We start from the raw sequence: 23357 nt of genomic DNA, 5'->3' as shown, positions 1-23357 counted from the left end.
AATCATAGAAGCAATTGATGCAATAGTCTATGGCCCCAAATAAAAGAAAGCCCCTCAATGCAAATTAATTACGTACGGCTCCTTCACCTAAGAACAAAATTTAAGGCACCGCTAATAGATATAAATTGATATGAAGAGCTGAAATTAAGGATGCTTGAAGAGAGAAAATTAGGCCCTTTTTTAATTGTTGGTTTATTAAATAAAAAATAAAAAATTAAAGTCCCCTATCCCAAAACATAGAAATTGAAGAGATAATATTCCTATTTAAAATCTGAATTAATGTCTTTATAAATAACTTCATCCATAGAAACTAACTTTTATTTTATTACTCGAATCTATATGAAAAAACAGACAAAAAATATTCTCTCTCCATCTTAAATCTCAATAAATCAAATACAGTATCGATTAGTATTTTTTTTCCCTGCACACCTTGCTTCTATCTAGTCTCTATTTTGATTCTATTTTTATAGCATTCTTCGTTGTTGGCTAGCTACTCTTCTTTGATCTTCATTCAGGTTTTCTTCTATTTGCTCTTTCTTTCTTTTTATTCTTCTTGCTACAAGCTTTTTTTTTTTTTAATAAATTTTTTTAATTTTTAATTTTTATTTTTAGGAATTGGAACTAAACACGCTCTAGTCATAAGCTTGGTTTGGACAACTTTTCACGTCTGCGTTTTAAAGCTGTGCGTTTTCAGTTTTTTTTTTTTTTTTTTTTTTTTTTTTTCAGCCGCAATTGTTGACCAAGTCTTTCGTGAACAGTGCACTCATGCACTTTTCACAGACCCACAAACTTCACTTTTCAATAACTTTTTCATTAAAAATAGGTCTCAAGATACTATTCATATATTTAAAAATTATTTTGTTCTTGTGTTTTCAATTTTTCAATTTCAACAAAATAAATTCAATCCAAACGTTGTACACGTTCTATCCAAATTAGTCACCATCCAAATGGGTACTAAAAGGAAATGTTAATGAAACTTAAATGTAAAAATTTAATTAATAATTTTGTATCTTAAAGAGAATGATAAATAAATTCTAAATATAAAAAATTAAAAGTTAAATAAATATTATCTAATTAATATATAAATAATTAATAAAATTCCCGCCTAAAGTTTTCGCTATATTATAAGTAGTTTAATGAGAGTAGTCAATACTCGTGCCCATACTTTTGTATGGGACCAGAGTCGGACAACCTTTCTTGGTAGTAGTTGGCTAAAAGTAGCACATCACCTATGAAAGATCAACGTAGGTACTTCTGGATACAGTTTATTTTATTAAAAATTGAAAATATAACTCATTTTTAATATTTTTTTTTTTGAATAAAGCGGTGGTAAGTTCAAGGAGTAGTGTATGAAGAGTATACTTTGTCCCCATTTGGTAAATCCATGTGCATAAACGATGTGTTTACTGTTTATATACGCTAAAAAAAAAAAAAAAAAAAAAGAAAAGAAAGAAAGAAAGAAACGTGAATCTCAAACGCAGACGCGTAGCAAGCCAATCCAAACGGGCACATGTATATAATTAGCCTTTTTGACATAGCAAAGATATTCAATCACCTGATTTACACAAACAAGCGAAATGACAGACTCCACAACGCCAAAGAACAAGCTCCAAGGCAAGGTGGCCATAGTCACTGGCGGAGCAAGCGGCATAGGCGAAGCCACGGCTCGCCAATTCGCCACTCACGGCGCAAGAGCCATCGTTATCGCGGACGTCCAAGACGAAATGGGCCAAAGCGTCGCTGCATCCATCAGCCTCAACATATGCAGCTATGTTCATTGCGATGTCAGCGACGAGGAACAGGTGAGAACGTTGGTAGACTCGACAGTCAATAAGTACGGATGCCTCGACATCATGTTCAGCAATGCGGGCATAGGTCGAGCGACCAACACGCGTGAGCAGAGCGTGTTCGACATAGACTTGTCGGCTTACGACAAGCTCATGGCGGTGAACGCCCGCGGGATGGTGGCGTGTGTGAAGCACGCGGTGAAGGCGATGGTGGAAGGGCACGTGAAGGGGAGCATAATTTGCACAGCGAGCGTGTCGGCAAGTGTTGGTTCCTATGGCATTGTCGACTATACTATGTCGAAGCATGCAGTGTTAGGGTTGGTGAGGTCGGCGAGCCTGCAGGTGGGTTCATATGGGATACGTGTGAATTGTGTTTCACCAGGGTTAGTTGGGACGCCAATAGTGAAGGACACGATGAGGTGGAATGATGAGGAGGTAGGTAAGATGCAAGAGTCAATTTCGTACTTGAAAGGTGGGTTGCTAATGCCCAAAAATGTGGCGGACGCTGTGGTGTTTCTTGCTTCTGAGGATTCCCAATTTGTCACTGGCCATAATTTGGTGGTAGATGCTGGGTTCAAATCTTAACAGTTTAAGAGTTGGCTAGTAATGCATTACCAATGTTATAGAACTTAGAATATTACTATATGTTTGTTTATTTGTGTGTTGTGTCCTCTTAATTTCACCGGTGTGGTGTCTTATACGCTAGGTGTATCTGTGGGTCCAGGGGCGGAGCCAGGAATACGTGCTTGGGGGGGCCGGGTTGTAACAGAGATATACCAAATATAATTTTTAAGTCTATTGGATACAAAATTATCAACTTTTATATATTATTATATACTTGAACATGTTGGGAATTCGACCGAAATTTCAAACCTGTGAGAAACAAAAAAAATAGAAAAAACAAAACGCCAAAAGTAAAACAATCACACGCACAAGACAGTATTTACGTGGTTCGGCAATTTGCCTACGTCCACAGAGTTGCAGGGATTTCACTATTATCAAAGAAAATTACAATGTGCGGCTACAGTGTTTTTCTTTCTCAAAAACAACAACAAGACAAAACCCCAATCACCAAAAAAAACAGCTTTTATATCCTGCGCACAGGATTCACAATGGGTTACAAAACGGGCCAAAAAATTTTTGTCGGCCCAAGCCTCCGCTCCATGGACTAAGCCTCAGTAAATCTTCCATTATTCGGGTCAGGTCGGGTCATCAACCGAATCAAATCATGCCTGACGACGATTTTTCATGGAATAAAATTCATCCATTATCATCTCTATAGTGAAATTCCCTGCAATTTCCTTCTCTATATAAATTATCATATTATCTGCCAAAAACTCATCCTCCATTCTATTGCGAAGTCTTGTTTTTAACAACTTCATAGCTGAGAAAGCTCGTTCTGTAGTTGCTGTAGAAACTGGAAGGGTCAACACAAGACGAATAAGTCTATCAATCAAAAAATATATTTGAGACTTTCCTGAAATTTTTAATCCCCTACATAGCTCGGAAATTGTACTCATATTCTGAAAATCTGGATGTTTTATCACATCAAGCTCATAATGTCGCAATTGAGACTCCAAAAGTTCTTGTTCATGTTCAGTGAAATCTTGAGGATAATATTTCTTAACCAAATTGCATATATCAACAATCTTGAATAATCTAAAAGCATCATTGGGATTTAAAGCTGAACTAAGAATGACAAGTTCCGTTGTTAGCTCACAAAATCTACTTTTCAATTCTTGCAATTGAAAGTCTATTGCAACTGTAAATATGCCAATTCTAAAATGATGTTCCATTGTTAAATTGTCATCTTGACGACGATATCTACCTCGACCTTTAGTGTAACGAGCATTCATATCAGGAATATCAATTTCATGTTGCTCACAAAATGATATAACACTAGCAAGTAAAGGCTCCCATCCATCATCTCTCAACTTTTGAATAAGTGATTTTGTAGTTGAAACTAAATGCATGGCATTTAAAAGGTCTTGAGATTGTTGTTGCAAAGCTTGACAAAGAACATTAGTAATTCCCATTATCTCTTTCATCAAATGCAAGATTAAAATAAATTCAAATGATGTTAATACCTGATAAGCTCCCTCGGCATCACCGCGTTGTTTATAATTAGCTCCTTCCTCAGAAATAGTGTTGATAACTTTGCAAGTAGCATCAAACATTTTAATCAAACTACAAATAGATTGAAAATGAGATCCCCACCTAGTATCTCCAGCTCGTTGCAAAGTACCAATCTGATTTGCACCTCTTCCAGTCTCAATTTCATTAGAAGCAATCATATTCTCAACTTGTTCTGCTTGAGCATGTTGCAATTCATCACTACGCTTACTAGAACCAACAACAATATTGATAATATTGACCAAATGATCAAAGAATTGATGAACATCTTTTACTTCTCTAGATGCTGTAACTAGAGCTAATTGCAACCTATGAGCCATACAATGTACATAATAAGCATATGGACAATCTTTAAGAAAAAGAGCTTGTAATCCATTCCATTCACCACGCATGTTACTAGCCCCATCATATCCTTGACCTCGAATATTTTCAATGTGGAGGTTATAACGAGAAAGGACAGCACATATCTCATTCTTTAAAGTCAATGCAGTAGTGTCTCTAACATGCACAACATAAAAAAAACGCTCTTTAATAAAACCTTCTTTATCAACAAATCTCAAAATGATGGCCATTTGCTCTCTCTTCGACTCATCCCGAGCTTCATCAACAAGAATGCAGAATTTTGCATCTCCAATTTCTTCACGAATAGCATTTCGCACATTATTAGCAAGAATATGCAAAATCTCCTTTTGAATTGTGGGTGATGTATATTTGGCATTTCCAGGAGCATTTTCCAAGACAACACTAGCTACTTTGTCATTAAAAGTTGATGTCAATTTTATCAATTCAATAAAATTGCCTCTATTTTTTGAATCAAGGCTTTCATCATGACCTCTAAAAGCACAAGCTTGGAATGCTAGCCATCGAGCACACTCTATTGAGGTTTTGAGCCGCAACCGATTATTCTCTAATTCTTTTGACGTTTGTTTCTCAATTAGCTTGTCAATATGTTGTGAATAATTCTGTAAATCCTCGCAACATTTCACAGCATTTTTATGTGGAGAGTTTGGTTCTTTCCCTTCATGACGAATTAAAGGACAATTCATTCCATCTTTCACCTTTTTCCAATTATTAAAACCTGTTGAAATGAACACATCTGATCCGGGACGACCTATTGGTTTCTTACTAAAAAGGTAGCAAGGAAAACAATATAATGCATCCGTTGTAGGTGAGTATTCCAACCAATCCTTATGTGAAACAAACCATGAAGGTTGAAATCGACGACGATGAGTATCATCATTGTATGGAAAGACTATATTTTCAGGTTGGTATGGACCTTCTATGAGATAAGCTCGTCGAATTTCATCTTGTTTGTTGATAGGAAATTCACATATTTGTTTACGTGTTCCTGGATCACGATCTATCTCTTCAGATTGAAGTTTTGGACATTTGGAGGTGTGTTCATCAGGCATCGAAGTATTAACATTTGTTTCTACAGCCACAGGTGTCCTAATTTCTGAATTGCTAACATCTTTTTTCTTAAAGAATGCATCAATTGTTTTTCGTTTGCTCATAATTCTTTTAACTTTAAGAATATGACTCAATTAACCTGAAAAGAATTTTAAAAAATAAAATTTTAATTAGAAATTTTTGCTTAGTTATATGAATATTATTCATACTCAAGGAAAAAACAAAATTTTTACTATAATTTAAACAGTCAACCCATTTTTAATACAACTTTAATTAATAATAACCCCTCAAATAATTTAATTAATTTATCTTTTATAATGTATTGGTTAATTTAATTATATAACTTTAATTATTGTTGTTTAGCATAACAATAAATTATATTATTTTAATTTATTTGTCATTAATTATAATGCTTTAATCCTAGTTGGTAATTATGCAATATAGTTTTAATTTATTTGTCATTAATTTTAGCATAACATATCCTTTGTTACAATTCCTAAAATATAGCAATAAATAATTAAACAATTCTTAAAAATTTGCAATAAATAATAGCTAATAATTTAATTACTAACTTTTGAATAAATATTAATTATTATTTAATAATATTGGTTTACACTAAAAACTAACACATTGACCATTGACCATTGTCCAACAATAAGGAATAACCGGATAAGATAAAGACAAACAGGAAAAAAAAAAAAAAAAAAAAAATCAACCAATGAATGATTGAGAATGTGAGATGATATTAAAGCTAAAAGAATAAAAGGGCTAGGCAGAACTGAACAGGATTCATAAACATCATAAACTCTAAAGCATTCGGTGAGATAGAGAGAGACTGAGAGAGAGAGAGAGAGAGAGAGAGAGTCAGAGAGAAAAACCTTGAGGGAGGGCCGGACTGCTGGAGCCGGAGCCGGAGCGGAGGAAGCAACTAGTCAACGGCAGATCTCCGACGGCGATGAGTGATGACCGATCTACCGTCTGGCGTCGACGATCTACAAAGATTTCGTTCCATTTTTCATTTTAGTGACAGTGAGAGAGAAAAAGAGAGAAAAAGAGAGAAATACCCTTGAGGGAGGGCCGGAGGGAGCACCGGAGCAGAGGCCGATCTCCGATCTGCGATGAGGGACGAGCGACGACGGCGACGACGAGCGAGCTGCGGCGTCGCGGCGACGTGACCGTGGGTTTGCTGGGGTTTGGTTTTTATTTGTGTATTTGGGAATTTTTTTTTTTTTTAGATAAAAACCTCTGTCTCTGTCTCTCTGTGTTCGTTGTGTTTCTCTCTGTTTTGGTTTGCTGTTGAGTGTTGAGTTTGGTTTGCTGTTGAGCTTGATTTGCTCTGTATAGGCAGTATCGGGCATTGTGGTATCTGCCATCGATTTGATTTCTCTGCCAGCGACGTGATGGTTGAATTTTCTGTAATATATATATTTTTTTTTTCACGGTTGAGACGTGATGGTTGGATTTTCTGTAATATTTTTTTTTTTTTTCACGGTTGAGAATGCGTGGGCTTGCCGTGAGCGAGCTACTGGGCTTGCCGTGAGCGAGCTACTGGGCTCACCGTGGGCTTAGCTTGCCGTGGGTTTCTCTGTGATTTTTTTTTTTTTCAGATTTTAGTTCAATTTTTTTGGGTTTTTTTTTTTTTTTTTTTTGCTTGAAAGTAGAACAGATAATTTTTTTTTTTTTTATTTAATCTGAGGATGTTACTAATTTTTGATTGAGGCCTGGGAGAATGGGTGAGAAATTGGGAGGGGGGGCCGGCTGCCTAAGGTTGGGGGGGCCTAATTATTTTTTCTTCATAGGCTAATGGGAAAAATTTTTTTTTTGCAGGGGCCTCGGCCCCCCCAAGCCACTATGTGGCTCCGCCCCTGTGTGGGTCCAATATGTCAGGGCGTCATAATAAGTCTCATACACTGGGCACATGCAAGAATTTCCCGGTGTGGCTCGGGGCTCGTTTGTTGCTTAAGTTGGTTATTGCATAATGACCTTATTAGATGCAATAATGAAATAACTTGAACTATTTTAAAGTCTGTAATAGTGTTCTGGTGTTGAGTATTGAAAAATGTTAATAAGTGTGTTCTGGTGTTATAAATTTATAGTAGTTTTTGTTCCAAACCTAGAATGCCCTAGTGGTGCAATTTTTCCAGTAGCAACTCAAGAAATTTTCTTTAAAGTGGTTATTAGGAAACTTCGATTTTATAATAATAATAATAATAATAATAATAATAATAATAATAACATGAATATATTGACATCTCAAAAAAAAAAAAAAAAAAAAGCAAATACGTTAAGTTTAAAATTTTCATTTTTTGAGTTTTCATATTTTAAAATAGTTATATGATAACTTCATTATTAATGTTATCAGTTACATCTTTTTTAATGTATACAAATAATTAAGCAATCATTCATCTATCAGCATATTTCCTAAATAAGTAACAATATAAACAAAATGCATCATCATTTTTTTTATGATTTGTTCCAACCAATTTTTATATTTTTTAAACTCATAAGGATTGAATTGATAGAACGCTCCACTATCTATCTATCTATATTATATAGAGAAATCATGGCTAAGAGGTATTATGAACCTCTTTCTAAATATGCTCTTCTTATATATCTAGACCATTAAAATGAAAATATGAGACCCTTTCTCATATCCTAGAATCTAAAGAAAATTATTCAAGCCAATACGAATTTACTTATAAGATAAATCTTACAATACAATTTATTTCCTTATAAGAAATTTGTCTATAGTGCTAGCAAAATAATAAAGCATAAACTATAAGTTCATTTAATATATTTAACTTAGGCATTCAACCATTACATTAATCATGTTTAATAAAGCATCCAAACATTTTTTAGTGCATATGCATTATGTACAAAATGTACCACACAAATATAACAAATTCAATTAAAGACTAAAGCAAGTACTAATAGATTAACTGTTTGAAAAATTGTATTCATTTTTTAAAAATAACGATTTTAAAACAAGCCTTTTGAAAACACAATTTAAAAAATCACAATAAAATAATTGATAAAATTTTGATTTGACAATTAAGATATTGATCTAAAAATACGTTTTCAATGCAAATTACTAAAATTAACCTTCAACGGACCAAAGTTGTGGAAGGGTTAAATTTTATTATTAATGGACTTAATTTTTTTTTTGAGATGAATGGACTCAAATTTTTAATTAGGGTGTTCAAGGTTTTCTTTAGGATGGTCAGAAATGATTTTTTTTCTAGGACAGTCAATAAGTCATATTAATTTTAAAATTAAACTCAGAGTTTTCCCATTCAAATGTGAATTTTTGAGATAAGTCATGACAAATGTGCTATTTTTCCCATTCAATGTGAATTTTTTAGATAAGTAATATTTGCCATGTGGTTATTTCAAACACTTTAAATATAGGAGGGGACCACGTGTAAAAATACGCATGCAGTAAGCTTTAAGCAAAACCAAATGGCCGACAGGGAGTAAATAGTGATTGTCCTGGTCATCTTTTATCTGTTTTTTTAAACCAAAAAGATAAAACTATTGGGATTGTATTTCTGTTTTTGTGCGCTGACATGGCTATTTTCTTTATTTTTGTCTATTTCTTTGTTGTTAGTTCATCTTTGTTGTTTTTGGTATATTTATTTATTATTTTTTATTATTATTAGATGAAAGTTTTGAAAATGAAATAAATACTCACTTTTTTCGATAATATGGTTAACATAAGAAACAAAGACAGTGTATCAAGTCCATTTGAGATCTCTGACGTGATTAAGATGTTGTTTATCTACCTTTTTACTGTTTGAGAATACTGGATGATTAAAATATGCCACTTGGTATTAACTTTGTATTTAGTTGCCACACTTGTTAATTTTAAGAGCAATTTATGTTGGGTTATGTGGAGCTTGATTTTGTGTTTGGTTCAATTTGTGACCTCACTCGACTTGAAAGCATTACAATTTTAAATTAATGAAATGATTTGTGAGGCTTAGTTAACCATGGAGTGAAGGCTTGGGCCAATAGAATAAATTTTGGCTCATTTTTGGATTGATGTATTGAAAATTGTACTATTGCCTCCCTATTTTTCCCTTTGGCATAATAAAAAATGTTGCATTTTCATGGATGTAAGCACATTGTAAAGCCACATAAATCTTATATGTGGTGTATTGTTTGGTTGCACAAATTTTCCCTATTTTTGCATCTCACAAGTTCTAGAATTTAAGATAAATTCCTAACAATTTAAAGTTTGAGCATTTCAAGAAACATAAGTGGGCCTTATGTCTTTAGTGGCCAACCCAAAATGAAAAATTTTCCCATCAAGAATTGAGTTTCTAAGATTTCCGTATGAGCCTCATGATTGTAATGGCCCAAATAATTTAACTATCTTACAACTGGTATTTCCCCCCATGACCCAGTTTGTATAAATATGATCTTCTTTCTTCTATCTTTTTTTTTTTTTTTTTCGATGAAAGATGACAGAAATAGTGTAGGCTATTAGCCTGATTCTTTGTAGGGAAAGCTAGAGACTTGACACTTGAGCTCAATCCGCAATATAAGAGATATGCGGGCCATAAAAATAAAATCTCATTTTTCTGACTTTGCAAAATGGGGGAGGTATGGGCTTGCCTAATGACTTGTGCCATAGGACGTGGCTGAAGCTGTGGTGTTTCTTACTTCCGAGGATTCCCTGTTTGTCATTGAGTCACTGCCCATAATTTGGTGGTAGATGGTGGGTTTAGTGTTTAGAGTTGGCTAAGGACACACTTCCCTATTACTCTATTTGTTTGTATCTTGGTGTGTTGTGTCCTCCTAATTTTACTGGTGTGGTGCAGGGCTCGTTTGTTGCATTAGTTGGTTATTGCAGAATAGATCGCAATGATTGTGTTGTAATGGCCCAAATAATTTGACGATCTTGTAATTGATATTTTTTCCCATGATTCAATTTGTGTAAATATGATCTTTTACTATTGGGAAGATCCATTCGATGAGAGATGACAGAAATGATCGATGTAGGCTATGACCCTTGATCCTTGGAAGAAAAAGCATGGGCCCTGAGCTTAATCCGCAATACAGGAGATACACGGGTCTTAAACCCATTCCGTGATATAGACAAAAACAAATTATAAGTCCAATACATGGCATTAAAAAATTGAAAGAAAGAAACAAGAAAAAAAATGTGGGTTGTGAACCCATTCCAAATTTGTGACAAAATGACCAATTAGGTATGAAGAATTTTAGACAAATGACTGATTAAAGTGGCTGGATTAAATTTGTTTGTTTGTTTTATTTTCCTTAGAGCATGTTTGGTAGACTCTAACAAGTACTATAATGTATAATGGCTATTCTTATGGTTTAAACTATTTCGAAATTTGATTATATTTTTATTACAAGGCATGATAATTTCTTATAAATAACTATTTTTGAAATGAGAAATAATCATTCATTTTTATAGTGGTTGTAATAGTTATTACTTAATAGTTATAATAATTTATAAAATTATATATTTTCAAATAAACAAACTTTCCATATGCACATAACAATTATAAAAATAAAAAATCTTCAAAACAAAACTCATCTCACTCTCAAATTTAAAAAATATTATTTTCTAGGATATATAACTTATGAATAAGGTTTAGTTGTTCCATTACAACATACTTTATTCTTAGTAATAAAGATTACCATTTATACCATAATTTTCATTTAGTGTATTAAACGTGTCCTTACTTTATAAAATAGGGTTGATGTGCTATGGCTTGCCTAATAATTTGTGCACTCTAACCTAGTGAGTTAGTGACTCATTTGATTTTTCTCTTCCTCCATATGCATTTATGTATTTTGTCTATAACTTTGAATCTCTCTCCATTCTGATTTATATGATTTGTGTTTGTGTGTGTGGTTGTACTGGATTTTTTTTTTGTTCTTCTAAAAATGTTGCAAAACTTTGTAGAGTACAATGTGTGTGAGTCTGACCCATTATAACTTATAATGTGAGTCTGGCTTATTATAACTTATAAAGAGAATAGACAGAGTGAGTAATTAATTAATGGTACAGTTAGGGTATGTTTGTTTGAAAAGATTTTAGGAAGGATGGAAAATCTAGAAGAGAAAAGTGGAGAACTGACATTTTAATGGTTGTTTGGTTGGGAGGGGGGAGGGAAAAAAAGTGGTGGGGCCCGGGTGTTTTCTCCCCATCCCACCAAAATGTTTTTTCTCCAAATTGGGAAGAAAACTGGGTTAATTTATGAAAAAATGTTGTTTCAGTCATGCTTTTATACACTTCTACCCCTCTTTTAAATAGCAACCAACTACACCATATTGCCCCCATCACACATCTTCTTTCTTTCTTTCTTTCTTTTTTTCTTTTCTTTTTTCTCCCTTTCCACTATATTCCAGTATTCCACAACTCTCTCTAGCCAAATCTTCCTATTTTGTTTGTTTGTTTGGTTTTTTTTTTTTTTTTTTTTTTTTTTTTTTTTTTTTTGTGTCTTTTTCTCTCTTTATAACGCATTCACCTCTTTTTTTTTTCTTTTCTTTTTTTCTTACACACACATATTATAATATAATAACAAGTAAAAATAATATAATATAATATGTATGATGTGTAAATTTTTGAAAATGTTATTTTAATAATTTTAAGTAATAATAAGTAATATTTTTATTATTTAATGAGTGTAATATAAATTATTTCTTACATATTATGTAATAAAGGTATAAGAGTAGATTTATATAAACTACATTTTCTATCCTCCCACTTTTTTCCTCAACCAAATAAAAGAGTTTTCCATCCCTCCAACTAAACACACATGAGGGAAAATTAAATCTTTTCTATCTTCTCACTTTTCTATATATCCTCCCACCATTTTTTATTCTTTCACTTTTGTATCTCTCCAATCAAATGGATCCTTAGTAAAAACATTTGGCTGGTTAATTGGTAGCAGGGTAACAGTTGGTGTGGGGAAGAGGGTGAGTGTGGTTGAATAATTGCATAAAAACAAATACAAAGAATATCACATTAAATGTCACACGAGCCAAAAAAGAAAAGAAAAGAAATTGTAATAGATGCCCTTGGTGCTATAACTAGCTAATAAATTGATATTAAATGAATTTATAATTTGAAACTAATAAATTATAAATTGATAGTTTTCTTTATTTAGTAATAATATGATTTCTTGCCAAGTCATGAAGGGGCAAACCATCATGATTTCACCCTTAGTTGTAAGATACCATAGCAACTCATTGCAAAACTCTCGTCTTCGCTCTATCTTTGGAGTGAACTAAGAATAGGACGTGGCACAATTGGATGGTGTAAAGTGTAAACCCTAACACTTGGAACAACCTTTCTTTGGAGTAGTTGGCTAAAAATAGTAAATAACAAATGAAAGAGTAATATATAAAATTACAGTGGTCTTAGCATTTTTGACATAACAAAGATATTCAATCACTTGATTAACTCAAACAAAAGAAATGACAGACTCCACAACTCCAAAGAACAAGCTCGAAGGCAAGGTGGCCATAGTCACTGGCGGAGCAAGCGGCATGGGCGAGGCCACAGCTCGCCTTTTCGCCTCTCACGGTGCAAGAGCCGTCGTCATTGCCGACGTCCAAGACGAGAAGGGCCAAAACGTCGCTGCATCTATCGGCCCCAACATATGTAGCTATGTCCACTGTGACGTCAGCGACGAGGAACAGGTGAAAACATTGGTAGACTCCACAGTCAAAACGTACGGACGCCTTGACATCATGTTCAGCAACGCGGGCATGGCTCGAGCAACCCGCACGTGCGAGCAGACCGTGTTCGACATAGACTTGTCGGCTTACGACAAGATCATGGCGGTTAACGCACGTGGGATGGTGGCGTGCGTGAAGCATGCGGTGAACGCGATGGTGGAAGGGCATGTGAGGGGGAGCATAATATGCACAGCGAGCGTGGTGGCGAGTCGTGGTACCAAAAACACTATCGACTATACCATGTCGAAGCACGCAGTGTTAGGGTTAGTGAGGTCGGCGAGCTTGCAGGTGGGTTCATATGGGATACGCGTAAATTGTGTTTCACCGGGGTCAGTCGGGACGCAATTGATGAAGGACATGTTGAAAACGGAAGATGATGAAGAGGCGAATAAGGCGGTAGAGTCAACTTCAAACTTGAAAGGTGGGGTGCTGATGCCAAAAAATGTGGGAGATGCTGTGGTGTTTCTTGCTTCTGAGGATTCCCAGTTTGTCACTGGCCATAATTTGGAGGTTCATGCTGGGTTTAAATTTAGAGATGACTAGTAATCTATCACCAATGATTTATAGTTTTGAATATTACTATATGTAAGAATTTCCTGGTGTGGTACAGAGCTCATTTGACCGTATTAGATGCAATTATGAATTAACTTGAACTGTTTTTAAGTCTGTAAAAAAGTGTTTCGGTGTTAATTTTGGAAAAAGAATAAGAAGTGTGTTCTTGTATTATTTTGTTTGAAAAGCTATCATAAAATTTTAGCATTTATTATTCCAAACAAGGAATGCCTTAATTAGTGTTGCTATTTTTCTAGTGGTGGCTCGAGGAATTTTCTATAGGGTGATTACTATAAAAAATTTATTAAAAAATAAAATAATAAAACTTAAATATATCAACGCAACAAAAAACATACAAATACATAAAATTTAAAATTTTCATTTCATGAGTTGTCACATTTTAAAATCAAGGTGTATGATAACTACGTTATCAATGCTATCAGTTACATCCTTTTTTATTGTACACAACTAAACAATCATTCATCTACTAATATCTTATCTAAATAAGTAACAATATTGATGAAACACAAACTCGTCAGTAAGAGTGGGCAGATGGAATCCCTTGTGGTGTGTGAGGGTATGCTCGATGAGGGTCACCGGTGTGGTGCCTGCCACAACGTCTCCGATGCCAAAGTTAGAATAATGACCAAACAGAATAAAGAATCAGAATGTGCTCTCAAAGTGTCAGTGCATGTATGTACCTTCTATTGACTGTATGAGGGCTTTATACCTGCGGCCTTAGGGGCTAGCCGTTGTGGTTGTTAATGCTTTCTCAAGTAACGCCTCTGGTCCAATAATGGGACTTTTAAGAGGTTCCCAATGGTCTGCCTGGTTGATTTCGTAACTGTTCAGGTCATTGATTGACTGCATTGAATGACTCCCTACCTTCGTCAGTGATGATTGCTTTCTTCGTTGTTCCTGATGACTTCGTCAAGGATGCTTCCTTCGTCATTAATGTTATCGTTGTCGGTGGGATGTAGTATCGTCATTCCCATCAGTTGCCCCCCAGGTTCTGGGGTCATTGGTGACGTGTCATGACGATCACGGAAGATGAAAAGTTTTCTTGTGACTCTTGGGGATTTGTTCCGCATTTAATGCCTAGTGGCGGCGCTTCACGCAACGTGGCCACGTGGCGCATGATGATCAGTGGAATTAATTGTTATGACCCTTGGGTTTCCCGCTGGTTTTTCAATCGTTTTTTGGCCTAAGTTTAAAACTTCTCCTATTTTAATTTTTCTTTTACTTTTTAGAGAGCAAAACAGAAAAAATACCAGTGATACTCTGAGCATTTTTTTTCTTGAGACTCCCTTTTCTTCAAATCATCTGCGCTGCGCTTTTAGTGTTCCGCCATTGGAGGTACATTTCTCCTTACTGGTTTTTCCTTTATTTTTCCTTTTTTCTTTACTGTAGTGTAGTTTCTGATTCTTTGTTTCCTTTTCTTTTTCTTCTTTTGTTGGTCTTTGATTTTCTGGGGATTTAGCTTGTATCATTTTTCTTTGCCCTCCGATTTCCATGGTTGATAGTTTGGAGGTTAGGATAGCTTGCCCATCGATCTCATTTCTTTTTGCGCGTCTAGGGGGGTCCTTGGGTACTTACCCATTTTTAGAAAATTTTGTGTTTGAGGGCAATTGTCTGAGCGTGGTTTTGGGCGACTTGTTGCCTTTGCTCCGTCAATTGCTTAATTGGTTCGAGGGTTTAGCAAGGAGAGAATTGATGTCTAAGGTTAGGTCTAGTGATCTCGAGACTGGGTTGTCGTCTAGTGGCGACCCAGCGGAAGGGGATACAGCCGTCTCTGGTCCTCGGGAGGTTAGGGCTTTTTACGCCCTCAGGGAGATCTGTGGTTTGGACGCCGAAACTGTGAATAGGTTCAAGGATAGGTTCCAGTTTCGATTCGTGTCCGTCTACCTAGGAACGAAGATAGGGCCTGTCACTTTTTTCCAGGGGAAGTATGCTTTTACGAGTCAACTTTCTCCTACGGGCTTAGATTCCCCGTCCACTCGTTCCTGATGGAACTTTTGGCTCACTTTGGTATTGCTCCTAGGCAGCTCATGCCTAACTCGTGGAGGATTGTGATCAACTGTATGCAAATATGGTTGGCCTCCAATGGAGATATGATCAAGATGGGTGAGCTCACCTATCTATATCGTTTGAAAGAGTCCAAGGAGTGGGGGTATTATGAGTTAGTCCCTTGGGAGAGAAAGACAAGGATTGTCAAGGGCTTACCCTCGTCCTTCAGGTATTGGAATTCGCGCTTTTTCTTTGTGTCTGGGGACGACTTCGAGACTCAATCCAGCAGTGATTGGGTTAATATCCCGAGGTTGCTCCGTCGGTGGGGAACCCCGACCTTAGGTGCATCAGTATTTCTCCCCTTCATTTAATTTTGCCACCTTTGAGGCTCTAGTCTTGCTAACTCCTTTGTTTCTTTGTTTGGTATAGTTAAGAGACGGCCTAGGCTTAAGAGCCGGTATAAGGAACGCATCGAGACTACGATCGGGTACGCTGAGACGATTGAGAGCTGGGATGAATAGTTGACCCCCGGTCCCTTGCATTTTACAACCTCGGTCCTGACCTGTCTCCTTACGTTCTTCGTCAAAGCGGTATTGAAGGCAAAAAAAGTAAGTATTATCCTCGTCAGTGCTGATCTTTCTTATGTACACTTAGGCATTCTTGATAAGCGTTTTCTTCTTGCAGAGATGACGACAAAATTTAACAAGGACATGTACGCAAAAATGAGATCCAAAAAGGACGAACCACTATCCAATCTGGGGAAGAAGATTGTGCGTGTGACCGGGAAGGGCCCTGCTCCCACTCCCCTTAATATCATTCCTCCCATAGCTTTTGAGACGACGAGGACTGCCTCTCCGACTACGTCAATAGAGGAGATCATTACTCCCGGCTCGAAAAGGCCGCGCGTGGCTGGCAAAGGGAAGGAGAAGGAGAAGGCTGATACTCGTTCGTCCACAATATGGGATGACGAAAGGTTGGCCGTGGACAGGGCTCACGAGGTTGTCACTCCAGCGGACTTGAGGGCTCTTTCCGACATGTCTTTGAACGATGTCGCCTCTCGTCATGTTCACAAGCTCGTCTAGGTACGGAGTTCTCCTTCCACATTTCTCCTTTTTTTTTGTTTTTTGTTTTTTTTTGTTTTTACTGACGACTCTATAATTTCTTCCAGGTGTTGGGAGAGAGCCTCCATATTACCATCGAATATCTCACTCAGGAGGCCAAGGTGGCATCTCTGACAACCCGGATGGAGGCCTTGGAGAAAGAGAACTCTGACCTGAAGAAGAACCTGATTGCCTCCATGGACGAGGCAACTTCATTGAAGGAGAAGGTCAAAGTGCTGGATGACGACCTCAGGGTTGAACGCAAGTTGACTCAAGAGAAGGATAAGCAGCTTCTTTCAGCTAAAGAGAAACTTGTCACCATTGCTGCCAGATCTGTGGAGGCTTTTCAGACCACTGACGAGTACAATAATATACTCTTCAGTCGGTATTTTAAAGGTTTCGAGCTTCTCAGGAGGTATCTTGTCAAGCATCCTTCTGGGGTCAACATGGAGAGCTTGGATCTGGAGGAGGTGGACAAGGAGATGGCTCTGGACGAAGCTGCTCAGTCTTCTGCCCCGGATGGTGATGCTCTAGAGCTTGCCACCGACGCACCTGTCGGTGAAGACGCTGCTGCTGATGCCTGACCTTGACACTTAGGAAAATTTTTCCTTTTGTTTTATTTTCGGTGGATGCCCGTCTTGTTTTGGGCCTTTTTCTCTACTCTTTTTTTTTTTTTTTGTAAATCTAATTCCAGAACAATCACTTATTTTGAAAACAATGTTAATTGCCCAATGGTTATGGGTTTAAATGAAGCATACTTACTTTTTTCAGCAGCTGTTTTGGTTGATTTACACTCGTCCATATTTTTGTACCTTGCGCTATGTTTATTCGTCAACAATCTGTTAACTGATTGTTTTGATGATCTTGAACGCATTTTGAGTGTTGTTTTGATTTGATGGATGGTTCTTCCCTTTTCCCCTTTCTCTTTGTGTGAATTCGTCAAGCGGGCTCTTGCAACTTGCACTTGCTAGGGGTTGTACCTGTAGTAACTTATGTCCGTCCAAGCGGAACCTTGTCACTTAGTCGTTTTATCACCTTTCTAGCTTTTGTGTCCGCTACAAGGGTCGTCAGTAACTTACATCTGTCAAGGCGGAATCTTGTCACTTTAACTTTTTACACCCATGGGGTTATTGTCAGTAACTTACATCTGTCAAGGCGGAATCTTGTCACTTTATCTTTTTATACCCATGGGGTTATTGTCAGTAACTTACATCCGTCAAGGCGGAATCTTGTTACTTAGTGATTCATACCCATTAGGGTGGTCGTCAGTAACTTACATTCGTCAAGGCGGAATCTTGTTACTTAGTGATTTTATACCCATTAGGGTGGTCGTCAGTAACTTACATCCGTCAAGGCGGAATCTTGTTACTTAGTGATTCATAGGCCTTATAATTAACTAGAACTGCCTGCACAAAGACATCAGAGGAATAATTCTTTCATTAATTTCAAGGACAAATGCATTTGTCTATTACATTTACTCGTGGTACTTCTTCAAATGCTCAATGTTCCATGGTCGAGGGAGCCTTTGTCCGTCCATGGTTTCCAGGTGGTAACTCCCTTGTCTTGAATAGTGAATGACGCGGTAAGGCCCTTCCCATGTAGGACCCAATTTTCCTTGAGTAGGGTCTTTAGTTGCTGTAGTGGTCTTGCGTAGAACGAGGTCTCCTATGTCCAGTCGCCTGAGTTTAACCCTCTTGTTGTAGTACTCGGCCATCTTTTTCTGATACTTTGTCATCTTCCTGGATGCGTTATCTCTTACTTCGTCCAGACAGTCCAGGTTGAGTCGTAGTTCCTTGTCATTGAGTCCTTCATTGAAAGTTCCTCGCCTGATACTTGTTACCCCAACTTCTACTGGGATTACCGCTTCTGTGCCATAGGTGAGCCTGAAGGGTGTCTCTCCTGTTGGGGTTCTGGCTGTTGTTCTGTAAGCCCACAGGACGCTAGGTAGTTCTTCTGGCCAAGCACCTTTCGTCTCGTCCAGCCTGGTTTTGATAATCTTGAGCAGCGTCTTGTTCGTCACTTCTGTCTGTCCGTTTGCCTAGGGATGCCTCGGGGATGAGAACTGATTCTTGATTCCAAGGTTCGAACAGAATTCTTTGAAGCCTTGGCTGTCGAACTGCCTCTCATTATCAGATATGATCGTCAAGGGAATCCCGAACCTGCAGATTATGTTCTTCCACACAAAGCTCCGAATTCGAGCCTCAGTAATCGTTGCAAGAGCCTCTACTTCAACCCACTTAGTGAAATAATCAATAGCAACAAGCAGGAACTTTACCTGGCCTTTACCTTGGGGTAACGGGCCGACGATGTCCATTCCCCATTGTGCGAACGGCCATGGAGAAGCTATAGTCGTCAATCTCTCTGCTAGAAGCCGTTGCACATTCCTATATCGCTGGCACTTGTCGCATCTCTTGACAATCTCAGCTGCGTCTACCTGCATGGTTGGCCAAAAATATCCTGTCCGAATTACCTTGTTTACCAGGGATCTGGGGCCAGCGTGGTCGCCGCAAATTCCTCCATGGATTTCTTCTAGGATGTATCTGGCTTCTTCTTCGTCGACACACTTCAAGTAAGGCATAGAGAACCCTCTCTTGTATAAGGCGTCATTAAGGATCGTGAACCTGGCTGCCCTCTTCTTGATCTTTTTAGCTTCCTCCGTGCCAAGAGGGAGGTGCCCGTCCTGGAGGTAGGATATTATGGGCGTCATCCAGCTGTCTATGCCCTGGATGGTGAATGTTGCAATTTCTTTAATGCTGGGGTGTTTTTGGACCTCTATTGCCAGATCTGTGCCAATTTTCCCTTCTTCTGATGAAGCTAGTTTTGAGACTTCGTCAGCCCCCATGTTCTGACTCCTTGGGATCTGCATGAACTCCACTACATCAAACTCCTAAGTCAGATGTTTCGTCAGCTTGAGGTATTTCTGCATCCTTTTTTCCTTTGCTTCGTATTCTCCTCTAATCTGTCCAATCAGTAGCTTTAAGTCACTTTGAATCAACAAGTTTTTAGCACCAAGTGCCCTTCCAAGCCTCAGTCCTGTTAGTATCCCCTCATATTCAGCTTCGTTGTTGGCGGTCGGGAATCTTAATTGGACCCCGTATTTCAGCAATTCTTCGTCGGGGGTGGTTATGACGACCCCTACTCCCCCCTTCCTCTAAGCTGACGAACCATTGGTTTGTATTGTCCATCTGTCCACCTCATTGGTAATCCTGTCTTCGTCTGGAAGAGTGAACTCTGCGATGAAGTCCGCCAGTGCTTGCGCCTTGATCGCCGTTCTGGGATGGTATTCAATATCAAACTGATTAAGCTCAATCGCCCACTGGACCATTCTTCCTGCAGCTTCGGGCTTGTTCATTGATTTCTTGATTGGTTGGTCCGTCATTACGAGAATGGGATTGGCCTGGAAGTATTGCCTTAATTTGCGTGAAGCCACTATCAGCGCAAACGCGATCTTCTTGATCTTTGGGTACCTGGACTCAGCTCCTTGGAAGGCTTGGCTGACGTAGTAAACCGGTAGCTGTTTCTTGCTCTCTTCTCTGATCAGGGTTGCACTTACTGCCGAGGCTGACACTGCCAGGTATAAGTATAGGTTTTCCCCTTCCTTGGACGGGCTTAGAAGTGGTGGGCTGCTCAGATAACGCTTTAGTTCTTGAAACGCAGTTTCGCATTCGTCGGTCCAGGCAAAGGCCTGCTTCAGAGTCTTGAAAAAGGGCAGGCATTTGTCTGTAGCCCTAGAAACAAACCTGTTCAAAGCTGCAATTCTTCCTGTGAGTTTTTGAACTTCCTTGACGGTCCTGGAGGACGCCATGTCGATGATGGCTTGCACTTTCTCTGGGTTTGCTTCTATTCCTCTTTGGGACACCATGAATCCCAGGAATTTTCCCGAAGCAACCCCAAAGACACACTTACTTGGATTCAATCTCATCTGGTGTGCTTTGAGGGTTGTAAATGTCTCCTTCAGGTCGTCCAGGTGTGCGAGCTCTTCTTTACTCTTGACGAGCATATCGTCCACGTACACTTCCATGTTCCTGCCAATTTGTTGGCTGAACATTTTGTTCACCAACCTTTGGTACGTAGCCCCGGCATTCTTCAGCCCAAATGGCATCACCCTGTAACAGTAGAGTCCTTGACTTGTGATGAAGGCGGTCTTCTCCTGGTCTTCTTCAGCCATCCTTATCTGGTTGTATCCTAAGAAGGCGTCCATGAATGTCAATAATTTGTGTCCGACTGTGGAGTCCACGAGCTGGTCTATCCTGGGTAGGGGGAAGCTGTCCTTTGGGCATGCCTTGTTCAGGTCGGTGAAGTCTACGCACATCCTCCATTTCCAGTTTGCTTTCTTCACCAGGACTACATTTGCCAGCCATTCAGGATAATACACCTCCCGAATGAACCCTGCCGTCAGGAGTTTGGTAACTTCCTCTGCAACTGCCTGGTCTCGTTTTGGAGCGAAGGTTCTTCGTCGTTGCTAGACGGGTTTCCGTTCTGGGTCCACATTCAACTTATGCTGGATGACTTCTGGGGATATGCCCGGCATGTCCTCGTGACTCCATGCGAAGTCGTCTAGATTCTCTTTGAGGAACTTTATGAGTTTTGTTCTCATCTTGGGGCTCAACGTCGTTCCTATCTTGGTCGTCTTGTTCGCCTCTCCTTCTACCAACTCCACCGTCTCCAGGGCCTCTATCTTGTCTTCTTCCTTCTCCTCAATCATCCACGTGTGGTTCTCCTTCCCAGCCAGGACGGCTTGGTAGCATTCTCTTGCCAGGACTTGATCTCCTTTCACTTCACCGACACCATTATCTGTTAGGAATTTTACCTTCAAATAGTAAGTTGACGTTGCCGCCTTCCACTTGTTGAGCGTGGGTCTTCCAACGATGACATTGTAGGATGAGGGACAATCCACCACCAGGAAATCTACTTGCCGAGTCAACTGCACTGGGTGGGTCCCCGCTGTCACCATCAATGTCACTATACCCCGGGGGTAGACCCTGTCTCCGCTGAAGCTGACGAGTGGAGAGTCAAAAGGGCGCAGTCTTTTTGGATCTAGTCTCAGCTGCTAGAAGGCTGGGAGGTAGATGATGTCTACAGAGCTGCCATTATCGACGAGGATCCTTTTGGTATTGAACCCTTCTATATTTAACATTATGACCAAGGGATCGTTGTGGGGTTGCTTCACTCCTATGGCGTCTCCCTTATTGAAGGACATGTCTTCGTATGTTCGTCGGTGCTTGGACGGGGGAATGGCGTGGACGCTGTTAACTTGTCTCTGGTATGCCTTTTTGAGTGATTTAAACGACCCTCCTGGAAACGGCCCTCCTGTGATCGTGTTGATCTCCCCGATCACCTTGTTTGGAGGATGGGACGGACAATTGTCATCCAGGGAGAGTGATTCGTGCTGGGTTTTATTGTCGTCTCTGGACTTGCTATATTCTCCTTTCTTCGCATATTTTTGTAACTTACCTTTCCGTATTAACTCCTCTATCTACTCCTTCAGGTCCCTGCAATCTTCCATGTTGTGGCTATGATCCTTGTGGAACCGGCAGTACTTATTCTTGTCACGGACATTAGGGGATGAGTGCAATGGTCTAGGCCATTTGAGATAATGCTCGTCCTTGATCTGCGTGAAAATCTTGTCAACAGGCATGACTAGAGGAGTAAATCTTACCGTCCGAGGATTTTTATCATCTTTCCTCCTATTCCCGTCGTTGTTCCGACGATCTGGTCGATCTCTCTTCTGCCCCTTGCGATCGTCTTCCCTCTTGGCCTTGTCGCCTGGCTTCTCATTATCCTTTATGGCAGCTAAAGCGTCTTCAGCATTCATGTACTTCTGTGCCTTCAGAAGCATTTCTGCCATCGTCTTTGGGGGATTCTTAGCGAGGGAGGCCACAAGATCTCTGGACCTCAGCCCTGCTTTGAAGGTCGTCAGCTGCACCTTGTCATCGGCTTCGTCCACCTCCAAAGTCTCCCGGGTGAATCGTTGGACATATGACCTCAGAGTTTCCTTCTCTCCCTGCTTTACGGTAAGTAAGTAGTCTACCGGCCTTTTTGGACGTTGCCCCCCTATGAAATGGTGTAAGAAGGCACTGCTTAATTGATCGAAGTTGTCTATGGACAAGGTCTGCAACTTCGTGAACCATTCTCTTGCAGGTCCTTTGAGAGTGGTTAGGAAGGAATGACATAGTATCTCGTCAGGTGGTTGTTGAAGACCCAGAGTCGTTTTAAAGGTATTAAGATGATCCTGAGGGTCCTTGAGTCCGTCGAATGGCTTTAATTGAGGTAAACGGAACTTTGACGGTACGGGGCATTCAAGTACCGCTGCGGTGAAGGGTGAATCCGTAGCCCTTACCATTTTGTCTACACTCCGGTCCGTCTTCTCTTTGATGGCGCTCCTTCGTTCGTTCATCTCTTTCCTCATTCTTCGAAGAAGATCTGAGTTCTGTTCGTTCGGGGTAGCTGGCCTTTGGGGGGTACCTCTCCTGTGGCTATCCCCTTCTCCCTCCAAGTTACCCTTGGACCGGCTTTCGTCCTTTTGGGCCTGTTGAATCTGCTGGAGTCGTAGCTTCATTTCCTGGTTTTGTTTAGTGAGTTCTTCAATGGTGGCTGTAAGGGCTTGAACTTGTTGGGCCAAGGCTGCTGAGTCTGGGTTGGATTCCAT

At 39.1% G+C, this 23357-nt stretch overlaps 4 protein-coding genes across 4 annotated transcripts; 2 read left to right on the top strand and 2 right to left on the bottom strand.

The window, feature by feature from the left end:
* The first annotated feature begins 1469 nt into the window (after positions 1–1469).
* On the top strand, positions 1470–2614 carry LOC126703160 ((+)-cis,trans-nepetalactol synthase NEPS1-like). Its single transcript, XM_050402088.1, has one exon. It carries the CDS (start codon positions 1578–1580, stop codon positions 2370–2372), a length of 795 nt encoding a protein of 264 aa, XP_050258045.1. The 5' UTR covers positions 1470–1577; the 3' UTR covers positions 2373–2614.
* Positions 2615–2700: 86 nt separating this feature from the next.
* LOC126702300 (uncharacterized) lies at positions 2701–5483 on the bottom strand. Its single transcript, XM_050400970.1, has one exon. The coding sequence runs from the start codon at positions 5432–5434 to the stop codon at positions 3014–3016; it is 2421 nt and encodes an 806-aa protein (XP_050256927.1). The 5' UTR covers positions 5435–5483; the 3' UTR covers positions 2701–3013.
* A 7246-nt stretch (positions 5484–12729) lies between these two features.
* Positions 12730–13592, top strand: LOC126704197 ((+)-cis,trans-nepetalactol synthase NEPS1-like). Its single transcript, XM_050403219.1, has one exon. The coding sequence runs from the start codon at positions 12786–12788 to the stop codon at positions 13590–13592; it is 807 nt and encodes a 268-aa protein (XP_050259176.1). The 5' UTR covers positions 12730–12785.
* An 8592-nt stretch (positions 13593–22184) lies between these two features.
* Positions 22185–23357, bottom strand: LOC126704195 (uncharacterized). Its single transcript, XM_050403218.1, has one exon. The coding sequence runs from the start codon at positions 23355–23357 to the stop codon at positions 22185–22187; it is 1173 nt and encodes a 390-aa protein (XP_050259175.1).

Source organism: Quercus robur, chromosome 10 (genome assembly GCF_932294415.1).
Source record: "Quercus robur chromosome 10, dhQueRobu3.1, whole genome shotgun sequence".
NCBI lineage: Eukaryota > Viridiplantae > Streptophyta > Magnoliopsida > Fagales > Fagaceae > Quercus > Quercus robur.
Note: the sequence above shows the minus strand (reverse complement) of the source record. Positions and strands in the feature narration are given on the sequence as shown.

Bases quoted from the DNA above. Each gene is read 5' to 3' on its own strand.
- LOC126703160 (XM_050402088.1), top strand. From the start codon at position 1,578: ATGACAGACTCCACAACGCCAAAGAACAAGCTCCAAGGCAAGGTGGCC.
- LOC126702300 (XM_050400970.1), bottom strand. From the start codon at position 5,434: ATGAGCAAACGAAAAACAATTGATGCATTCTTTAAGAAAAAAGATGTT.
- LOC126704195 (XM_050403218.1), bottom strand. From the start codon at position 23,357: ATGGAATCCAACCCAGACTCAGCAGCCTTGGCCCAACAAGTTCAAGCC.
- LOC126704197 (XM_050403219.1), top strand. From the start codon at position 12,786: ATGACAGACTCCACAACTCCAAAGAACAAGCTCGAAGGCAAGGTGGCC.